General features: G+C 41.2%; 1 protein-coding gene and 1 long non-coding RNA gene across 2 annotated transcripts; one reads left to right on the top strand and one right to left on the bottom strand.

Annotated features, from left to right (window-relative positions):
* Positions 1-1219: 1219 nt before the first annotated feature.
* Positions 1220-3580, bottom strand: LOC143166117 (uncharacterized). Its single transcript, XR_012996367.1, has 2 exons — positions 3498-3580; positions 1220-2390 (listed from the first exon to the last, which is right to left on the bottom strand). It is a non-coding gene; the product is annotated as an uncharacterized LOC143166117 (long non-coding RNA).
* ZBTB11 (zinc finger and BTB domain containing 11) lies at positions 2940-22577 on the top strand. The gene is made up of 11 exons (XM_076350190.1): positions 2940-3786; positions 6179-6414; positions 7083-7314; positions 8488-9302; positions 11707-11886; positions 12392-12628; positions 13011-13155; positions 14253-14370; positions 17033-17191; positions 17683-17858; positions 19236-22577. The coding sequence occupies exons 1-11, from the start codon at positions 3477-3479 to the stop codon at positions 19760-19762; spliced, it is 3135 nt and encodes a 1044-aa protein (XP_076206305.1). The 5' UTR covers positions 2940-3476; the 3' UTR covers positions 19763-22577.
* The last annotated feature ends 830 nt before the right edge of the window (positions 22578-23407 follow it).

The following is a 23407-nucleotide window of genomic DNA, read 5'->3' as shown; positions in this document are numbered from 1 at the left end:
GGAAGATGGAGCTGATGTTTGAGAAGCTGTTCTTGCCTGAAGGACAAAACAGTACATGAGTACGAGTTTACTCTGCATCTATGTCAAATGGCATAAAAAGGTTTCTAAGTTCAGAGGTGCAAACTAAAGCAGTGAACTGTGAAGCGGTGCCGTAAGTGACTTAAAAAGGCTAATGCACTTCTTGCGTTGTGGAACGCACATAGCAAGATGTTATAGAGGATAAAAGGAGAAATTGGTTGAAAAAAGGGAATGGATGGTTTGACAGACCAGATGGCTGTTACACGCAAAGGTTCAGATGCAACTCCTGGGTCAGGAAGTAAAAAAAACATGGATTGCTGGAAGCTGTCGTCAGGAAAAGAATGGCTGTGAAGGTCGTGCCTTGTGCTCACTCACTAAGCCAAATGGGTTTCTTGACCCAGTATGGCCGTTCTTCAGCAATTATGATCTAATTAGCAGCACTTGCAACACTGGTAACAGGTTGAATGAGCTTCAAATGCAGCTGATGGTATACATTTACTTCAAGCCCATTTAGGTTCATATTTAACTTCCAGAATGCATATAGGGGTTCCCTTAGTAATTCTCCACCCTCCAACCTCTAGAGGGAGTGGCCATTTGATAAATTCTTCATGTGAAGTATATATATCTACCTATTTCAGTAATTACAGTATGTAGACAGCGCGCCCAAACTTTGCTGAAGTTTTGATGGACAGTAATAGCCTTGGCAAAGCAATGTCCTCTGACTTATTAGAAGCATAGGAGAAAAAGAACCTTCTCTATTTTCTGGATCAGATACTTCTCAATTTATTGATGCCACATCTTAATGGCCATTAACTTTGTTATCTTACTATGCTAGTCAAGAAAGCAGCTGTCTTTTCATAGATTTGCTTCCTGCAGTTCTTCTGGGCTTTAAAAACACAATGGCTGTAATGGGCACTTCGGGTTATGGGTTGTATTTTGAGTTATAATTTGTTTTGGGTTTCTTAATAAAATAGATACAGGTCTGGATGAAGGTTGCAACCCATTTAAAATAGGTCTAGCTTCATTACATTAGTGGAATTTCCACCATTATCTTCCAAACAATTACACTTTTTGCTGTTAAAAAAAAAAAAAAGCACAGGAGCTACTCGTGTTTAGAATTAAATTGAAGACTTTTAAACTGGTTAACACACTTGAAAGTGAAGGAGCCAGAAACTGGAGAGTAAACAAGAAGGAAAACTGCTTGTTGTTATAAAGGAATTTTTAATCATTTAAAACTAAAGGCTGAAAACACCACTGAAAGTTACCTATGCTAGTGACAGCTATATAAAATCCTTATATCACTGTCTTGTATAACGCACCTGGTACACTGCGTGTGTGTTTGTGAAAGTTTTCAGCTAGAAAGCTGAAAGTGAAGATGCACTTTTACAATCTGCTTGAAATACCATTAATGATATATAGGAATTGATTACCAGATATGACTAATTAGTAAGTCAATATTAATGCTTTGAAGCTTGCAGGCTTTGGCTGCCTGCTGTTACTGTAGAAATGCTTTAAGATTACTCATCCTTGCTGTTTATTCATGAGTTCTGACTGATACGGTGAGATGGAGTAAAGAATAACAGCCCATCAGGTTACTCCTCTCGCAAGCTATGCTTCAAGTGAGCGAGGCAGGCTGTTCAGAGCAGGGTGTTAACCTGGTATAACTGCACATTATTCAGCTCAAACATAGATACAATGCAATGAACTAACACAGAAATAAAGTCCTTGGGTTTATCTAATGCAATGTAATTGATTCCCTATTAAGTATTTATCACTAAAAATGGAATACTTAAATTTTTCATAGATCCACGGAATAATTTAGGTTGAAAAGGGTCTCCGGAGATCATCTAGTCCAACCCCTTCCTCAAAGCATGTCTATTTAAATCAGGTTGCTCAGGGCTGTATCCAGCTGAGTCTTGAACAACTCTGAAGACAGATGTTCCGCAACCTGTTCTAGTATTTGACCACCACCATAGTTTATAAAAAAGATAAGAAAATCCTTATATATAACTAGAATTTCCTGTGTTCTAACCTGTGCCTGTTGCCTATTGCTATGCAACTCTGAGAAGTGTTTGCCTCCATCTTTGTATCCTCCAGTGAGGTAGCTGTGGGCAGCAGCAAGGTCCTCACAAAGCCTTCCCTTTTTAAGGCTGAAAAAGCCTCTCGGCCTCGCCTTGTCCCTCACGCTCTGCTCCCTGACCATCTTCGCGGCCTTCTGCCAGACTCGCTCCATCCAGTCAGTATCTTTGTATTCGGGGGCGATCACAGTACTCCAGATGCCATCTTGCAAGCAGTAAGCACAGGGGAAGGGTTGCTGCTGGCTAGGCTCCTGCCTGGCCGCGGGCATCCTGCGGCTCCTGTGTTTCACGTCTCTGTTAGGAGTGTAAAACAGTATCAGGTCGGAACTCGGACAAGGAAAACCAGCAGTTGAAGTTCAAAAGATTTTCTTCCTTTCCTTTCACAAATAAAAAAGAGCACACTCAACACACCGAGACGTAGCCGCCGTGCCACCCTGCCCGTGCTGGTGCAGCTGTCGCCGGCTGTGCTGCTCCTGATAGGTATACCCACACTGCAACATGAAATCACGCTTCCAATTTTCTCGTAGCTCCTACCCCCGAGGCAATTTTGAAGCGGAGGCTGCTCGTTTCGGAGGTAGGGCTATAAAGGTATTTATTTAGGAGCGTCCCCTCCTCCCAGCGCCGTGGCCGCGCCCGCCCTCACAGGCTTTGCCCGGCTCTAAGATGGCCGTCCCCAGCCTTCCGCCCGGCCTCTCCGTTGCCCGGTTCCAAGATGGCGCCTTTGTTCTCCCTGCGAGCTGCGCCTTCCCGGAGCACACGCCCCTCCTCCCGCCCCCTTCCATGTTGCGCGGGCTTCTGACCTCACTTCCTCTTGTGCAGCAGCCATTTTGTCTTTCCGTTGCTGCTGCTGCCCGAGCTTCTCCCTCCCACCCGCCGCCGCTGGCTGCGAAACTCCAGTTCCCCCCCCGGGCCTGGCTCCCGCCGGACCCGCCGCCCGCGGGCCGCGCTCTCCGGCTTCCCCGCGCCTGGGCGAGGGGCCGGCGGAGGCGCGGGGGGCCCCGATCCTACTTCCCTCGGCAGCGCATGCTCTCCTTGCCCCGGGAGGCGCCTCCGCAGCCCCACGGACCCCCCGGCGAGGGCCGGGGCGCCTCTCCCCCCACGGCCCGCCGCATGTGACCGGCCCGGGCGGGCCCCGTCCCGCACGGAGACGCTGCCCCGCAGCCCGCCTCCGCCCCGGGGGCGAGAGCCCGACCCTCCTGCCCCTCCACCCTCCCTCCGAGAGCGGCGCGCCCGGCACCCTGCCCTTGACCGGCGGCGAGGGGGGAAGCCCGGCGTGGCTCTGGGGGCGCGGGGGAGCCGCGCGGAGGCCGCCCCTTCGTTCCCCCCGTCCTCCTCCTCCTCCTCCTCCTCCTCCTGCCGCCCCTCTCCCCCGGCCCCGCCATGTCCAGCGAGGAGAGCTACCTGGCCATCCTGCGCTACCTGACCAACGAGCGGGAGCCCTACGCGCCGGGGACGGAGGGCAACGCCAAGCGGAAGATCCGCAAGGCTGCCGCCTGCTACGTGGTGCGCGGCGGCACCCTCTACTACCAGCGGCGGCAGCGGGACCAGCAGCGCTTCGCCGAGCTCGAGGTGGTGCTGCAGGCCGAGCGCCGCGCCCGCCTCATCCGCGCCGCCCACCTGGCGCCCGACGGCGCCCACCGCACCCGCCTGCAGACCTGGCAGGGGCTCTCGCAGAAGTACTGGTGGCGAGGTGAGCGGGGGGGCGGCCGGTCAGCAGGGGAGGCCGCGCCGGGGAGGGGGAGAAGGCGGCCGGCAGAGCCGGGGTTACAGCCCCCGCGGCGCTGGGTCGGTGGCCCGGGTTTACGAGGAGGATGGCTGCGTACCCCCCCCCGGAGGAAGCGGGAGGGGACCGTGGCTTACTGACTGACGGGTGCCTTTAAACACCCCGCGTCTCAAAGCGCACAGTCTGTAGGCTGCGACTGTGGGTCACTGCTTGAGAGGCAGGCTTCGCTGTGCGAGCTGCACCTTGGTCAGCAGATTGTCCTGTGGCTTCTTACTCAGTAGTGGTAGTTTGAATATACGGAAACACAGCGCGTGGCTGTCCTCATTCAAGTGTCGCATGCAGCCCGCTTAAGGTAGCGATTTCTCAACTTGTACACCTTGTATAGGGCGATAATCCATTCCACGTGACCTCGTTCAGCTTTTGACCTCGTAATACCTTTTCCAACTAGCATGTGGATGGTGTTCACATTTAAATAGTAAAGCTGCCGGTGATGGTTCGTAGTCCTTGCACTCGTTGTATTTGTCTCTTTCTTCCAATGAGAAGCCGAAAAGACCAAACGAATTCTCAGGTGGGTCCTGAGTGATGTTATAGCCATTAGAAACAGTAGTGCTTGAACATCAATAATTCCCAAGCGGGGCCTTCTTTTGGCTGAGCCAATGACTTGATATCTGCGTTCCCTTTGGATCTGGTGTTCTGCCTTTAGTCTGATGTATCCATTAAACAAATATCCTGCTTTTCAGTTGCCCAGGGCCCAGTTTCTGTTTGTACTGCTTCTCTTGTTCTGCTTTTTTTCATCCATCAGTCAGCAAGTCTGTCATTTCAGCTTTAGTTTTCCCTATGTTAATTTGGAAGCTTTTGGCTCCAGCTGCAGCCCATCCTTCCAGTCCAGACCTCATTGACCTGAAGATCTTCGATGTGAAAAAGGATTTGGTGTCTCAAAGTTGCTACATCCATTTTGGATGGTGGTCTCCTTGCCTTTATCTGGGTTCTCATCGTCTGCCCAGTGTTGGGCTGTTCTAGTATCTAGTGCCATCTTAGGCTGGAAGCTTCCTTAATGGACCTCAGTGTATCTTCTGTTCGTCAGAAGAGGGCATTCTGTATTCTGCATCTTTTGATCTTATTGGTTACCTTTATTTGCACAACCTATATTCTCTTATTTCTCTTGCACTGAGAATACTAAAATTCATTCCCTGCTTTCAGTTCAAGCGTTATGCTTCTTATCTGTGTCTCCTTTAAAACATTGGTTTCCCCTGCCGTTATAATACTCTTCTGCTGCTGGTGGACAGCAGCTTTGACCCAGTCATCATCCTGAGACGGGTGCCAGTCTGCTGTGTCTGTCTGCTCTGTAACCGGGAAGCAATGGGCTGGAGTATGGCCCAGTGGCCAGGAAGGGTGTTAGATATGTGATTTGAAGACCAGAGACCTCCTGTCCTGAGAACTAGCCCTGGTTTTAGATGAAATCAAGGAAATGTAAAAATGTTTGAAATGGGCATGAATGTCTTGGGTTGTCTGAAGTCTGTGTTTTTCCTGATCCTTACAGAGATACGTATGTAACGATAGTGCATCTCACGCTCTGAAAAGGTGTGAGCAGTGCAAGTCTAACTCTGTGTCAGCGAAGTTTTTGAGCTGTGCTAGATATTTTGAACTATAGAGACACGGCTGTTGTTATGTATGCTTCTATATTGTCCTAGTGAAGAAAATGAATTTGGGTTGAAAGCCATACACCGAAAATGCCTTGGTACCTAGAAGAGGACCCTGAGCTTAGGAACTATTGAGTATTTAAAATTATTTAGTTACACCGCTTAAAGTACTGGTGAAAAATTAATTTCTTTAAATCCCAAAATCATAAGCAATTGATTTAAATAGGTGTTAATAATACATATCAGCATCATTGCATATAACGCAGTTGGTCCCGATTTTGCAAAAGCCCTTAGGTGAGCCTTCCAATTCTTGTCCCCTTCAGTAAGGACAAGCTGAGATCCACTTGTGTGGGCTAAATTCAGGGCTAGATTACAGCTGTCATTGTCTTGGGATTCTTAGGGTGAATGTATAAATACAAATATTTTTTTCTAGCCTTAAAAATCTTTCTAGGGAGGGTCTGCTTGATATAATGATGATCTAAATGTTCAATCTCAAATGAACAATGCATTACAGTAGTAACATACAATATCATACAATGGTGTGAGCGAAGCAGAACGGGTAAAAAGAAGTCAGAGAAGGAAAGTGTAGGTGACTTGACTTCATTTTTCTCAGTAAGTGTGTAATATTGTTTTGCTGATCACCTACATATTTAATTACGTGTTTGAGGTAAATTGAATGAAGATTAGAAACCTAATTAAGCTCCATTAATTTTTCTTAGGTATTCTTAAGCAGGTTAAAGATTACATTAAAGAATGCAGCAAGTGCCAGGAAAAGCTAGATCGCTCTAGATCTCTGTCAGATCCTTCTGAAATGCTGGAGGAACTAGGACTGGATGCAAAATCTCATGAAGACAGTAATGAAACAGATGATGAATTGAGTAATACGGCATCAATCCCAGCTGCATCCCCAAAGCCTGTGAAGAAGAAGCCAATAGCGAAGCATGAGCTTGTATTTGTGAGTACCATTGTTTACATCTGAATGTATTTAAGACGTTTGTAAATGCATTCTTAGTCACATACTTATTTTCCCTTGTTGTGATAATCTAGGTCGTCTTATTATTACAGAATTTTGCCAAAGGTATTCAATATGTGCAAATGGGTTACTGGTATATATGACATAAAATTAATCATAATACGTCATCTTTGGAAAATAAAATCACCCCAACTCCTATTTATGAATATAGGACCCAAGGGAAAATGAATGGCAAAAGTATAAGTAATAAAGCAATCACATACAAGATTCTCATGGAATCTATATCTGTTCCTTAATAAATGATGCTATATTTATATATAAAATTCTTGTTGATAACTGGGGGCTCATATGCATGTAAAGACTTTTGAATCTAGAAACCGTTTCAGACTGTAGCATTGAAAAATACGGTCAAAGAACTGTTTGAATATCCGTGTCTTCCCATTTTTCCAGCTGTCTGTTTTAACTGTGGAGGGAGGGTGAAACTTGATGCATTTAAAGAAAGAAAACAATAGTAAAGTTAAGCTGTATATGATACAGGTTTGAACTGATTGTACGGTTGCAGAAAATAATTCTTTTCTGTGTTTCAGTGCGAATGCTTATAAAGGCACAGTCTAAATGTAATGAAGTTCTCATAATGTTGTTTATGACAGGTTGACAGTAAGGGCCTTGTGAAGCAGTCATCTTCCAAACATTGTCTGTCAGTCTTAAACCAACTGAATCAGCAGAGGCTTTCCAATCAGTTCTGTGATGTGACTCTGCTGATTGAAGGAGAGGAGTACAAAGCTCACAAATCTGTCTTGGCAGCCAACAGCGAGTACTTCCGAGAGCTCTTCATTGAAAAGGGAGCTGTGTCTAGTCATGAAGCTGTAGTGGATCTGTCAGGTGAATTGTTGTGGGTTTCAAAGCTAGAAATCATAATATCCTAAGTAAGGTGTACAGTATTTGATTCTGTCTTTTTTCAGTGTTCAAGACAACCAAATATTTTATCTTGCTTTTTTCTATCTTTTAATCTAAAAGTATTTTGTGTGAATTTTAATGCTAAAGTGATCTCTCTGGTTTTGCATAATCTGATCTTCCGTATTGAATGGACTATGGGATTTCATCTTAAAATTTCTGAGAAGCTTTGGATTGGTTTTTACCTTGCTTAGGTGTGTTTTCTCCTTGTATTAGTCACAAACATTAAAAAAGGGAACATAATCAAATGCTTGAATTCATCAAAAGGGGATGTTGACTTAGCTTCTCAGAGAGCTGTTTAGCTGAACAAATACTAAATTGTGTCTTATGTCTGTGAAACACTGTTATACATGTTTCTGCTTATTTCTCAAACCTTTTGGTACCTTAAAGATAAGAGACGGTCGTAAAATAAATGTTCTAAAAACAGCTTTGTAGTGATGAAGAATACCGTACAGAACATATGCCTACTGCGTTGCTTTCTCATTAGTTCTTAACTGTGTCTGTCTGTGCATGAACAATAGACATGCATGAACAATAGATTGCTAGTATGATGGTCCAGAAGGTCCCCCAAGTTAAATATTTGATTTATGATTTACAGAACTATGGAAAATTATACCAAATGCTTATTTTTAAGCATTTCTATCTATATATCCGTATCTTAATTTTTTTCATTAGCCACTTTCCTGTCTTATTTTTCTGCCACGTCAGTTGTTACTTAAGTCCTGACTACTTTCTGAATGTAGCAGGTCCAGAAAGACTTTGGTTAAATTAGGGTTAAGCTCCTTGAAAAATATTGTGGCTCTCCCAGCATCTTGAAACATTCTTCTAAAGAATTTTATTGTGAAACTACCTCAGTTCTACTTACTTATTGGAACAGTTGCCTGAGCTTACTTCCACGTAGAAAATACACAAGGAGGATGCTTTTGTGTAAATGACAATTGAGTCCCAGTTGAGGGGCTTCAATGTTACTTGCAAGTGTGTTTCGCTCTAAATTTCAGACTTAACCATATCAAAGGTGAACTGTTGTATCCATCATGGGATATTTTGGTGTAATTCGGGGTCATCAGTGTTTGCTCTAATCTCTTGTTCTATTCCTGGTAGGGTTCTGCAAGTCCAGTTTCCTGCCTCTATTGGAATTTGCTTATACTTCAGAATTAACTTTTGACTTCTGTAGTATGGCAGAAGTGGCCATGCTCGCCCGGCATCTCTTCATGTCAGAGGTCCTCGAAATCTGTGAAAACGTGCACAAACAGATGGAAGAGAAACAAATTACAGTGTACCAAAAGGGAGATATTCAAACAGTAGAGTCAACACAAAATTTGGCAGAGCAGACTGAAGTTGAGACGCAGCCCGTGGACGGTGCTGAGCAACCTGAGCTCGCAGCCAGTGATGTGCCAGTAGCTGTGAATGGAGCTCCTTCCTCTGCTGGGACAGAGGAGGCAGCAGCACCCCAGCCTGACCTCTTGCCCCCAGAGCCTGCAGAGGCTGCTCCGGATGATCTTTCGAAGCCTGTGGAGCAGTGTGAAACAACCGAAAACTACGTCAAGATGCAGCTGCTGGAGAGCATTTCAAATAGCACCATGTCTGTCGTAGAGGCTGAGCCATCGGCTGTGGAAGCCATGGACACACAAAGTCAAACGGAAATTGAGACAGGTCAAAATGAAAGTGGTAAAGCAAATGTGGACGCTGCTTCTGAAGACTCCTCAGAAACACTCAAGCAAAAACGTGGCAGGCAAAGTAAAGAACAGAGCATTTCAGTTTCACAACCGGAAAGCCTAGCTTCCAGCCAAGATGATACTTACAAAAGCAAGCTCCGCCAGCGTTCTGTTAGTGAAGGGGGATATATCAGATTGCATAAAGGAATTGAAAAAAAACTGCAAAATAGGAAGACAAATCCTAAATCTGCAATACAGCAGGTATTCTATCTGTCTTTAGGCCTGTTGTCAGTAATCGTCCGGTGTTTCGAGACCAATCTGAAAAGACTGTTTCCCGATTCCAAGCACTGTCTGGGAAATGTTTTTCTTTTTTGAGCAATTAACATTACTGCAAACCAAAGTAACTTCTAAGATGTGACAGTTGTGCAAAAAAACCCAACCCACAAACTAAAAACCATTGGTGTCAAAATTCCTTCCATACTGAAGATCTTTAGAATGCTCAGTGACCTTAGCCCAGCTTGAGCATCTTCTCACAGCTTCTTAGGGTTGGACAGAAGGTGTATCTCCTCCCTAAAATTCTTAATGATCTGGGAATTTAATTCTTAACTAGCATGTGTGTATGTCAGTCATAGACAAATGTATTTATCTATTAGAGAAGTGAGACCCTATATTTGTTAAGACTTGAAAACAGCATTGGGGATGAAAAATTTGACATCCTATGTAGATCTTAAGACGTAGTCATGTCACAATAGTGCAGTCCTGCTACCTTCAGATTGGTGTCAGATAAAAAAAAAAAAGGGTTCAAAGAGCACTGGTATTAAAAACTCTAGCACTGGGACATATGAAATGTTTAGTAATTGAACTAGTTTTTTCAATTTTTTTTTTTTTTTTTTTAATGAAATGATCTTCTTACTCTTTCCCCTTCAGGAGCCTTTCCTCTTTTAGTGCCTATGGATAGCTGACATTCACCTCACTGCGCGTTAATACATTTGTTTTTGTGACAGTGTACAATTTGCCTTACTCATTGCACGTTGGCTAAATCTTACGAAGAACTGTTAATTTCCAGAGGTGTTCTGTGAGACATTTACATACTAGAGCCACCAGTTCCACACGCGGGGGGATAATTTGTTATCATTACATCACCCTTGTAGGTAGAAACTGTAGTGTTAGTCTCCTTTTACAGATGGACAACTTAAAGCCCAGATGTTAAAGCTAGCACAATCAAAATATTTGAGCAACCCATTTATGATGGTTGGAGAATGACAAGTTTTTGTTCTCTTTTGGCGGGGGGAATATCTACCTTCAGGAACAGCTCCTGTTAACTTACTTTGCAGTTTTTAAATCTGGCCCTTTTACAGATGAGGTCTACAGACAGTGGCCACCTGTGGAAAAAAAGAAATTGGTTTAGATAATTGCTCAGAATTGGACTCAGGAATAGGTTTCTGCTTTCCTAATTCATTTCATAGCTTTTGGCATTTTTGTCTCATGCATCCCTCAACCTCCCCCCCACGGCACTAGATGTCGTATAAGGATTGGGAAGGAGATACTCCTTCCTGAGTTCCCAGTTTTGATGCTGGAAGAATAATAAGAAAGAGAGGCTACAGGAAAAATGCTGCTGACTTTTGAATTAAGTAATTGCAGTTGGCATGGAGATGTTGGGGATGAAGTGTGCTTTGTATGAAGGGATTATTTTCCAAGCTCTTACTAATCATCTACTGAACAAAATTATTTTTGTGGCTTCACAGTTTAGTCGAGTTTGCATAAGTTTTCAGAGCAACAGCAAAATTTAAAAAAAAAATTAAAATGTTGTCCATGTGTTGTTTCAGTTTGGTTTTGAGAGACATGGAAGGGCTAGCATGTTTACAAAAACTGTTAGATACTTTACTTGTTGAGAGAACAGGAAGAAGAAATGGGGATGCCTGTGCTTTTTTCCCTTGTCTTATTCTCAGAAACTTGCAGGGGAGATACCTGATACAGGAAATTTCAGCCTGTTCACTTAAAATTTGGCTTTTAAGGAACTTGACAGCAAGTTTCTACAAAGGAAAATGAAATTATGAGCTGCAGGTAGCACTGCCAATACTGCCTAACAAGAAAACACTAGTGCCTAACAAAAAAAAAACACTAGTAAAGCTGGAATGCTCTTAACCAGAAAGAACTTTGCTTAAATACAGTAAATTTTTTTTTACAGGTTATTAATAACTCAATTTTTGCTGGCTGGTAAAAATTAATTAATCTGATGACTTTTGTAGTAAAGCAAATCTAAATCCTGAAAAGGGAAGTTGGAGTTGAGGAAAGGGTTGGAAACATTTGATAGAAGTTGTGACTGACTGTACTATGTGTTTCCTCTGTAACTATCCCTTAGCTCTCACTTAGGCAGTTACTCAGGGCTGAACAGTTAGTTGTCTCTGAACTGGTAAGTCGTTGTCTTCCTATAATTATAATCAGTTTGTGGTTTTAATACAAGACCAGTTTTTCACCCACCATGAGATCTGTAGCTTTGCAGTGAACTGAAAGGGGGTAACTTTCTAGCAGCTAAGTAAACTGAGCAAAATTAGGTGGTATTATAGTAACACACAGAAACATCAGCTTTTAGTACTAACTTGCAGAGGACGTATGAACTACAATGTAGTAAAGTTCATTCAAGGGTTATGTTTTTCCAACTTAGGTTGCCATGAAGCTGGTACAAAGAGGGAAAAAAATGAAACAGCCCAAAAGAGAGACCACGGAAAACAATGAAGTAGAAGCTCAGCACAAATGCACTGAGTGTGGAATGGTGTTCCAGCGGCGCTATGCACTTATAATGCACACACTGAAACATGAAAGATCTAAAGATTATAAATGCCCAGTAAGTTGGGGGTTTTTTGTCTGTAAACCTCCCTCTTTATGAAAATTCATACAGTAATGACATTAGTAATTATTTTTCTTGCCTTTTTTCGTACATGTATTTATTTTCCTCACGGATTTCAGAGACGGATGCAGCCCTGATCTGGATGGGGTGGGGTAAAATGTGGTGCAACCACATGGCCTGACAGCACCATGTGACATGGAAGTACGCTTGCTGCTCAAGACAGTGCTGGCGTGGGCTTTACTTTTAACCTTACTAGTAAATTTGTGACTGTGTTTAGATTAGCCTGGAAGTTAGCCTCATTGGGAAGTGATCAGTGGTTCTGTCAGTAGCCACAAAATTCAAAATTTACAACTATTAATTGACCTGAGATAAAACACCTCCTGGAGTCAGGTTATAGACCTAGCTAATCATATTGCTATACTTAAAACCTTTGATTACCTTTTTTTTGAAATATTTCTGAAGTATTAAATGCAAAGTAAAGTTGTAATATTTTCTTTCCCAGTTGTGTAAAAAAGAATTCCAGTATGGTGCCTCCCTGCGAGCCCATCTTGTCCGGCACACTCGGAAGACCGAAGTGAGCACTGCAGCTGCTAGTGTAGAAGAGACAGGCGTGTCTTCGGTGAAAGGGAGAACTAAACGGGAATTTATATGCGATATATGTGGGAGAACTCTACCTAAGCTCTATTCTCTCAGAATACATATGCTCAAACATACAGGTGTAAAACCACATGCATGCAAGGTAAAGTCCTTTTACTATGTAATCAAATTAGTAATGTTTTCCTGATATTTTAGTATTGACACTCTGTCCTAAAATTTAGGTTAATTTAGGTCACTTCAGAATGGGGAAAACTACTGTAACATTCCTGATGAAAACTCTTGTAGTCCAAGACTGAGAAAACTAGAATGAAGTTGAATCATGAAAGTTCATATTCCCGTGTCTAGAAGAATGTCTTCCCTTGAGTATTCTTTTTTAACGGACCAGTTCTGCCACTGGTGCGAAATCACAGGCTTGGCTGTCCTGGTTCCCAAGAAATACAGGAGGTTTTGTTGTGTTTGAAGTTAAACACCTATTACATAATGAGTTTTATTTGTCCTGTTCCACCGGATATGGATTTTTTTAGGTTTGTGGAAAGACCTTTACGTATAAGCATGGATTAAAAATGCACTTAGCTCTCCATGAAGTACAGAAACAGTTCAAGTGTGACTTGTGTGAAAAGTCTTTTGTCACAAAAAGAAGTCTTCAGGAACACATGAGCATTCATACAGGTAAGTGATGAGAAAGAGGATCCTTTTACTTTGGTTGGCTATTGTATGCTGCTGAACTTTAACATTGTCCTTCAGTGTCAAAGGAACTGTTTAAAAAAAAAATAATAGTAGTTTCTCCTTTTTCTTCTACTGGTCAGGCAGCTGAGATAGAGGTAAGTAGTCATTTTACATTTATTTTCTGGGCTTATTTTACCATAGCTTAATGTTATTATGCAAATGTTCTATACAAGAACAGAGAAACATGGTTGGTCTGTTCCTATGTTTTTATGTACGTATTTATGCCTGTATCATGTCAATTCAACAAAGATAGGCAACAGGCTGGAATGTTCTGGAGCACTTGTGCTTCCAGCCTACCCTTTCAGAGGAAAACTTGCAAAGTTAAATCTCTGAGAATCTCCATGTATGTTTTACAAGACTTGCTGTACTAATACTGACATTTTATAAAACCTGGTATCTTGAAAGATCTTAGCATGTGAAAGATGACAATATAATAATTTAAGACAAGCAGAGTTTTTAGATTTGTAACGTGTAGAAATTGTCTGTGTTTCTTGTTTCCCGAGTGGGGGGGGGAATAAAAAGGAACAGACTGTTTCTGTTAAGGCAATTTGTTCCAGAAATTAAGGAATTTATATTAGTACTCGGGACTCCTGAATTGATGAATTGGAACAGAAAACTCTTATTTTAAGGTGGTGTTCCACAAATTCAAGTTGTAAGTAATCTGTAAGCAGTGCTGCGTTGCTGGAGAAGTTGCCTATTATATGAACACAGGCAATTGGGTTTTTTTCACACGAGAGGGCAATTTTTTAGGCTGTTCACATTTCGTGACTCATTAGTAGCTGCAATGTTGTACCTGTGTTTAAAAACATGCAATAAAGTAATTTATAATTGATGCTCCCCCTCTGTGTATTATTACATTAGCACATATGAAATACACTTAAAAATTCCATCTGTGTGTAATTAAACCAACTTCTCTTTCTAGCACTGCTCTGATTACTTAAGATAAATTATATGAGAAGAAAAAAACACTCTCACAAAGCACTCCAGTGATATGGAGGCCTGGCTTCGTAACATGTTTTGTTTTGTTTTGTTTTTGTCAGGAGAATCCAAATATCTTTGCTCCATCTGTGGAAAATCTTTCCACAGGGCATCAGGACTCAGTAAACACATAAAGAAACACCAGCCAAAGCCTGAAGTTCGTGGATATCAGTGTACTCAGTAAGTTGGTTGGTGGGTTTTTTTGGTGGGCTTTTTTTCTTAACATTAATGATCCTAGTAATTTTAAAGATTAAAAGCAGCTCCTTGTTGTAGGATAAAGCTGTTCACTGGCCTGGAATAAGACTTTTAAAGTGTAAGAGTGAAAAATGCACTTTTGCTAATACATGCATTGGAGAGCAAAACCTTGATTTTTAACTGTTACCTAGCTCTAGTTTCACACAGTTGTTTTTTAATGAGTGCGTTTGCGCTTGTAGCTGTAATCGGTAGCTATGTGGTTTTAAAGTTTCCTTGTAGGACAGATAGAAGAGTGGTAAGCTTGTCGGAGGCGAAGGGCCTTCAGCCTGTTCTTGCCCTCTTTTACTGTGATAGTTGATTTCAGTTTAATTTGAAAATTTCCTGTACAGTCTACAATATCATGTACTGGTGTGCTCTGCAATACGCACTTGTGTTTAGCAAACAGCTCTGCAGGAACATCATAAATCAAGAATCACTGACTGTTGCAGTTAACTTGATTATAAAACTTACATGACCACTTAAGTATCTTTGCATTATGGACTTTAGCTTAGCAGAAACTCTGTAACTGGAAAGAGCGTGTCTCCTAGTGCGTTAGCAAAACATGGATACATTTTCCATGACCAAGCAGACTATAGGAGAACCTTTCAAGTTTTGCAAAAGCACAAATGGTGCTTAATTTCCAAACCGTCGATTAAGTCTCTGGAAAATTCTCTCCGGTATTAAGAGGGGTTGTACAATTTATACGATCGCCTCTATGCAACTCATGGTTTTAATGAAAGCTTTAATCTAAAGTATTGTTTAAAGTATCTCTGGTAGTGCTGCTGCATACTAGCAAAAATATTTTCTAACTGCTGAAAACTCACTTTAATTCTGTCAGCAATGTTTTTTAGTGCTTTGTAATGCTAAAAATATCCATCTTAGAAATACAAAGGATAGAGTTCATAGGGTCCACAACAGGGACAGAACTGTTTAATGAAACATGCTAGGGAAGGCAATTTTGGTTTTGAAGGATTAATATATTTAAAAAAATAAAAATTTTTTTACTCAAGGCAGTACAGTCATGGATGCAAAAGATTACCTTGACAGAGAAGATACTTTGATTCCCCAACTCCTTCAAAACAGACACGGTCCTTGTTTCTTCCACAGTGAAGTTCTCTACTAATAATATAATTCATGTTGTCACAAATGGTTTAGAGAGCTTCACTAAGCAATAACCAGACTTCAGTTTTCTAGTTTGGTGGCTTGGTATGTAAATCTCCCTGCCAGGCTTGAGTTTGAGCTTCTGGCCTGGTTGAACAAAGCTTAACATGAGTTATTTTCCTAAAATGTTCGTGGAAGTTTTCCAGTGAAGTAGGTATTCAATTAAATTGTAGTAGAGCGTGAGAGTGTCAGAGGGGGGGTGATTGCTTGAGGTTTTTACTTCTCTAATGGCTTTGCCAAATATGCAGTCCTTGAGGGGAGAGAACCAAATGCCAACCCCAATCAAGACCCTCAGGGGTCTTTGTGATACTTTTTGATGTGGATCTGCAAACCCAGGATCCCTGAGAGCCCCATCTGAACTGGAGCCGTCAGTTTTTCCAGCCTAGGAGGAGGAGGTTGTTTGGGTGGCTCAGGGACCATCACCTTTTTTTTGTTTGTTTTTTCCCCCCTTCTTTTTTTTTTTTTTTCCCCTTCTTTTCTTTTTTTTTCCTCAAAAGCAAAGAAGGCTTTTTTCTTCTCCAGAATGCCCATTCTTCACGAAATGTAGTATTAAAAGTTTTGTTCCTGTATGGAAACTTTTTTCTTTTCAGATTCCACTGGAGGTTGGGAATTCTGAGATTCCCTCATTCCAGAGGTTGATCAGCTGTAGAAAGTGAATCCTCCACCTTTGCTTGCTCGCATTTCTCTGCCTCTGTCCTTTCTTGAGTCATACAGGTATATGACGTTACATGAGGAAGAGATGCAGATGATCAGGCAAAGATGCCTGAAGAGCAGAATTTCTTTCAAAGGGAGAAAGCCTGTCTCTGATTAGACTGACCTATGTAGTTTTCATGCCAAGAGGAGATAGTGATTTGTAATTTTATATAGTCATACTATGGCAAGGTATAAATGAAGGAAAACTAGGAATTTGCCTGGGTTTAGATGTATACAAACAGCAAGCTAAAGAATGAGTATCACTGCTTTCAGATGCTTTCTTGTAGGAGTCTGAATTTGGTTTTTAATTTCTAAAAAAAATACATTTGAGCATTACAAACAACAGCTCCCGGTTATCTTTGTGTCACTAATTAATCCTCTTTGGTTAAGGGAAAAAACAGCTGTTACTATCCTCATAGGTTCATATGGTATAATACAAATTTCTGATGTCTTCCAGTCGGTTTGCCTTTGGTTATTGCCCATAAAAATAACAGAAAGAATATAGTTACCCATAACAGACAAAGGTGTTTCAGAGGTCCTCAAGTTACATTCCAGACTTTCAGATAAGCTGCTGTTCCTTTTAATTTTCCCTAGTTTGGAAAGGGATTGTGCTTTATATAGATATTGATGAGAAGACAACACCTATTGTGTCAAAGTCTTCAGTTGCCATTAAAGAAGAGGGTTCCAGTGCCTTTGAAAATCAGGATCACCAAGATCTTTCTTATATGGGATGCTAAAACCTTTACTGTTACAGGTGTGAAAAGAGTTTCTATGAAGCTCGAGATCTTCGGCAGCATATGAATAAGCATTTAGGTGTGAAGCCATTTCAATGTCAGTTCTGTGGAAAATGTTATAGTTGGAAGAAAGACTGGTATTCTCATGTAAAGTCTCATTCTGTCACAGACCCTTATAGGTAAGAGGAAATTCATTTAACAACTGAAATGTACTAATGAATATGAGGTTAAACAGATCCACAGCCAGCCGACAAGGAACTGCTTAGTCCACTGTTAAAGTACCAATTGTTTGATGTTGGCTGGGATCTTGAATACTTGAGGACGGACGGGTGACTGCAAATAGTGTGGTCCAACTGTTAACCTGCTGGCACAATCCTGGAACTAATACACATGAAGTTGTAAGAGGATAAATATAATTGATGAAGTTAGAAATGCTTTGTATGTGATCTCACTTCTCTAGAATGGTAAGTGGAAGCTTTGTGGCTGTGAATAAAAGAAAATGTAGCTCAGTCCTCTAACAATATTATTTCTCATTATGGAACTACTTGTCATATGAGACAGTATTCCCATTAAACTTTGCCTACTATAATTAAAGTGCATTTTGGTTTAAAAAGCGTAACATAAGCATAGAATAATGGTTTCAATAGATTTCCCGCTTAACGCATTTTAGGTGTAATATATGTGGTAAAGAATTTTATGAGAAAGCTTTGTACAGAAGACATGTAAAGAAAGCCACACATGGTAAAAAAGGAAGAGCAAAACAAAATCTGGAACGAGTTTGTGAGCATTGCGGAAGAAAATTCACACAACTCCGGGAATATAGGAGACACATGAACAATCATGAAGGTATGTAGAAAACAAGTAGTCATGACATCCCTCAACCCCTAAAAACATTATGGAGAAAGGGGTAATTGTCTCTTTGAGTCTGTGTATGTCCTGTGTTGCAAGATGCAGAGAAGTTCTTGCAGATTCTCCAGTTAGTTTTATGCTAGTCCTGGTTTGTTAACTTGCTTCCAGTGATTCCCAGAAGTGGCTGTTGGGGTCTTCTAAAACTGTAGTCACACGCAGGGACAGTGATGATTTGTCCTTCTCAGAACTTTAATGGAAGAGGAACTGCTTTAGAAGTGCTTAAAAGATGTGTATCTGGCAAAGAATGGGATGTAGTAAAACATTCCTCAGTTTGAAAAGTGCAGATGGCTAACAAAGTATTCTTCAAACAGGAGAGTGACTGGCCTGAATTTAAAAAAAGGACCACTGTTGGAAATCAGTCAGCTTCTTGATTTATAACAAGCAGTAAACTATATGATATTTGGGGAAAATATGAAAACATTTTGTAATTTAAAAAAAAAAAGTATGTGCATTTTTACTTTAGATGTGAAGTATGATATTGATTTTTGAGTATTTGGTTGTTCCAGCTATGTTGGAAGTCTATATATACTCCTATCTTGGGGCAAACCCCACTTTTTTGAAGCATGTCTCCTTCTAAAGAGCTCTTATGAATAAATCTAAGAGCTGTCTAACTATTGACATAGAGATTTTGTGTTTGTTTCTAAACAGAGAAAGTGTCCTTTAATAGGTACCTAGCTTAAATCTACAGTAACTGGAAAACCCAGTATTGAAACAGTGTTTGTCACCACCCACACTCCCCGTTAGATACTGCAGACCACAGAACTCAGACGTTGTAGGGGAGGATAAGATTATACAAACATCGGGTGCAGTATTTGAACACACGCAGTCTGGAGGAGGAGGGAAAAAGCCGTAGATGGCGTTCTAAGCTAACTAGTGTTAAGTACTGGTTTGATGAGACCTGTGTAGTAAGATTTACAGAAACAAAGTGTGACTAGGAATGTAAGTGACAAATTCTATCAAGTAAAACATGGTTTCAGAAAGGTATCGCCGGCAAAAAATAATTAGAATTTTATTAAGCGATATGCACTTAAAATAGGGGAGAAACTGCATTAAAAGGAATTCTGAAAAGAAAAATTTTTTAAAAGTAAAATGTTAGATTGGGCAGAGCACTTGTGGAAAATCTTACCATTTAATGTATTTTGCTTGCATTATATTGTAGTACTGAAATGGTAAACATTCTTCCTTACATGGAAGAAGTTATAGTATTTCTTTTGTTCTTTTATACTGCTGTTCTCCCTGTCACTTCTCATCATTGCTCGTGCATATTTACGAACACTGACGGTCATCTTTTCCTTGCTTTCCCTTTGAGAACAGGTGTGAAGCCATTTGAATGTCTAACTTGCGGAGTAGCCTGGGCCGATGCACGTTCATTGAAGCGTCACGTGAGGACGCATACTGGAGAACGACCGTACGTCTGTCCAGTGTGCAATGAAGCTTACATAGATGCCCGGACGCTACGGAAACACATGACCAAGTTTCACAGGGACTACGTACCCTGCAAAATTATGCTGGAAAAAGATACTCTTCAGTTTCATAACCAGGGGACACAGGTGGAGCACGCCATCAGCATTTTAGCAGCAGACATGCAGGAACAAGAAACCGAGATTAGCGTTGGTGGTGGTGAGATTGAGACTGTGGTAGTGACAGGAGAGACGCTTGAAGCCATCGAAGCAGTTGCAGCTACTGAGGAATGTACATCAGTCTCTACTCTTTCTGACCAAAGCATCATGCAGGTGGTAAATTATGTATTGGCGCAACAGCAAGGACAGAAAATGGCTGAAGTGACACAGGCCATTGAAACTGTAGAAGTGGAAGTGGCCCATGTTACAAAGACAGACTGAGTATAGCGTATGAGACAGCAAGAAGGGTGAGGTCTTACGATCTCTGAGGGCTAAGTATTTAACTGGGTATCTGAGGCTTACAGTGATACCTATTTTCAAACAGTTAATCCCCAGTACTGAATATCTTGGGGATGAAATACTGCACCATGCATTACGGGGAAAAAGTTAAGATGCTTCAGTGTGGGCCAAGGCTTTGAAGGCTGATTTCTGCACTGGCCATAACTGTAAAAAAAAAAAAAAAAAAAGCCACAACAAAAAAACAAAAAAATACCCCCAAAAAAACCACAAAAAAAGTTGGAATAATAATGTTTTCTGTGTCATGGAGTAAAAGTATCATGCTGTAACTTTTAAAAAATGAAAAGGAAAAAAAAATATAAAGCGGCTGCACTAAAAACTAGAAATGCACAGCTATCGGTAGCATTTTTTTCCTTTTGTTTTTATGTGCATTTCATCGAGTTTGTGAGCAAATTACCTGTATTGGATTCTGCCTGTTTACTCCCCAAGACAAGGGGATGTTGGAATGCTTCGTGCAGCGTGTGCTTCGTGCAACATACAGAAGACGTGAGGCTTTTTTCTTTGGGTAGATGCACCACTGGCAGTTAGTGAATCCCAGTTTTGAAGAACTGATTTAAACTCCAGGTCGGTGGGCGGCAGGTCTAAGGTTCAGCAAAACGCTGTGAAATGTTTTACAGATAATGGGCAGGGGTCCACTGAAGTCTGAGGAAGTGGTTCTCTGAGACGGATTGTGAATTTATGTTGACCAGAGGACGGCCCACTGCAGGGAGCCTGCTTAGAGAAGTAAACTGCTTTTTATTTGTGAGTGAGGAGCTTACGCTTCATCCTCTGCGCACAACCATGTTTTGTTTCAAGGATGTTTGGTTGCATAAAGGAAGCTATCGCCTGCATTGTTGTATGTATCCAAAGCAGGCAATCTAATGATGGACGTTTCTAGTTTTGCATTACGTTTGATGTAGAAACTCTCAAAGGAAAAAGGTCTAATGGCACACTTCTTTGGGAATATAAATATACTGAAGTCATCCAGCTAGTTACGATCTGATCTTGTCTTGTATCATGTTGAAAGGAGGAGCCCTGATAATTCCCAAATGGGACACACAGCAATATCAGGATAGAGAACTCTGAAAATCTTAGTATGGGGTAAAAATTAATTTTTTCTCAAAATACCGTAGTCTCCAGAAGACCTTATGACTGCTGCTGTAAGAAAACACATCTGGGGCAAGCTAATTCCCGGTGTTAGGCCACATAGATGGAAAAATTCTTACTAGGTTTTCCTGCGAGTGAGCATGAATCACAGCCATGCTTGGCCCGAGTGTAAACGTCTCTGATTCAATACCATGAACAGCGCATATCTTAATCTGTACAAGGTGTGGGTTCTTTCATTGTTGTTTGTTCAGGTGTTTTTTAAGCAAGAAACATGTCTGTCGAGGAACTGTGCTACACGGATGAGCAATCAGAACTGTATTCTTTAAGTTGTTCTCAGTCTAGTTTTATCAAATGTTTCCCAACTTTGACAGCAGCAAGATATCCAAGGAGCCCAAAGCCTGTAATATTGCAGGGTAAACGTCCTAAATAAAGTTACCTGCGTGTAACTCTGTACTACCTGTGAAACAGACCCCCTGAACAAAATTTAAGCAAAATCTGTGACAAAGTAACCACCTCATTTGAATTAGTATCTCTACCTTTCATCTTAGTTAACTATTTGAGTATGTCTACTAAGCTACAGAATGGACTGTTCTTTTTATACTTTGCAAGCATGTAGATAAGCAGTTGTTGAAAATTTTTTAAGCAATATGTAGTTTTGAGTTCCTGCCTTGGATCCGAATTAATCTGTAGATGACTATTTCAAAGGTCAAGGTCTTCCTGCAGAGAAGTAATGTAGTTATTTGTACATCCTGCAGCCCTTTACAATTGTGTTCTTCTCTAATTACCAAATGGAGTAAAACTAAAATGAATACTTTAAAAAAAAAAATACTGCTAGCTATAACTCTTGAATTTTTGTATGGTCAAGAATCTGGAGACAGCCATCCTGCTTAAATACTGCCGTTATGATGGGAGAAGATTTAAAAGAGCACTAGGTAAACTTTAAAATTTACTTCAATGTTTGTATCTTACAACTAATGATGTGTTACTAAAGTGAGGAAATGTTCAAGGAAAAATAGCTGTAAATAGTGCTAGAACATTATTTGTATATTTAGTGTGTTACCTTACAAAAAGAATATTACCAGCACCTTAGTTTAATCTTTGGTGCATTTATTTATTTGCCCAACCTATGGAAGAGACAGAAATGAATCTGAATTTCAGAACCTTGTTACCCACTGTAACATGCTTTAACTGACTTGATGGCCTGCCGTTTAAAAACAAACAAACAATTGCAAAAAAGTTGTTTCCTGAACAAGACTCAGCCAGGAACATCAAAGCTGAATGTTGTGGCACCCCCTTTCCTAACACAGTGTGCCTTACCTTTTCAGAAGGGCATGAGGTAAACGGGGGGCATCACTCTTAGCTTTGCTGTTCCCATATGCATGAAGTTGCCTTATGTTTTTCTTTAGATTTCAGCTCTTAAGACGTTCACTACCCTTCTGCAACCTATTTGAAGTCAGACTGCAAATATGCAGTTGATATTATTTAATTTGATTTTTTTTAATAAAGTTCATGAGAAGTGTCCATTTATAAAGTATTCCTAGTGAATTCCTGTACATAATGAATTTGATCTGTACATTCTGCTGTTTTTATTTAGTGTTAGATGTATAAAGTTACAGTTATTTCTGTCATTAAATAAACTGAGCTTTGCCACAAATTATTCTTTCAAGCAACTTTTTTTTTTGGGGGGGGGGGTGGGGGTGGGGGGAAGTGTTACAGAATTATTTATTCCTCTTCAGTATTCAACCTTCCATATAGATGTAGATTTCTGGTCTGAATGGTTCTAGTAACACCTATTTTTAAATTTTTGCTTAAGTCTCAAAAAATTAAGTTGTATGAGGAAAGGAGACCCACTGCCCTCCTAAATTGTGCCAGAACATGGCTATACAGGAGCACAACATTAACAAAAGACGGCGTGTATTTACACTGAAGCCACTTTGGCTGCAAGACCTCCTGGTGGATGAGGCATCCACTCAGCCCTCCGATACCCAGCCGTAACCATTGTAGCTTGTCTCGGGTGGATGTTGTTTCCCTTGACTTTGGGTGCAGTATGGTACAGAAACCGGAAGCAACCATCGTAACAGCGCTTCTGCCTTGGCCCCTGCTCTGGGACCGGTATTTGAGCAGGGGTTGCGGCTTGGAAGTTGTCCTCCAGCGTCACTCTCCCAGCTGAAGGATGAGCTGTACAGCTGCTTCCTGGTGCGGGAACGAACGGCAGCCGGGGCTTTTTCATTTGCAGTTAGAGCAACTTTAAGGCAACGTCGATGTTGCAGAAAGGCTGGTTGCTTTTTGTGGTTCATCCCAATTCCTAGGAGAAATGCTAGGAGCGTTTTGGCGTATTAACTCTTCTGTGAGCCCATACAGGTAACCAAGCTGAGTGGGAAGTATATAATCAAAAATGGGGGTTTCAAAAGGCTGAGTGCTGACGAGTAATGATGTGGCCCACCACTGAACAAATGCTATTCAATAGGGCTGCAATTACAGGTG

Source organism: Aptenodytes patagonicus, chromosome 1 (genome assembly GCF_965638725.1).
Source record: "Aptenodytes patagonicus chromosome 1, bAptPat1.pri.cur, whole genome shotgun sequence".
Taxonomy (NCBI): Eukaryota; Metazoa; Chordata; class Aves; order Sphenisciformes; family Spheniscidae; genus Aptenodytes; species Aptenodytes patagonicus.
The sequence above is the reverse complement of the archived record's forward strand: the minus strand, read 5'-3'. Positions and strand labels throughout refer to the sequence as shown.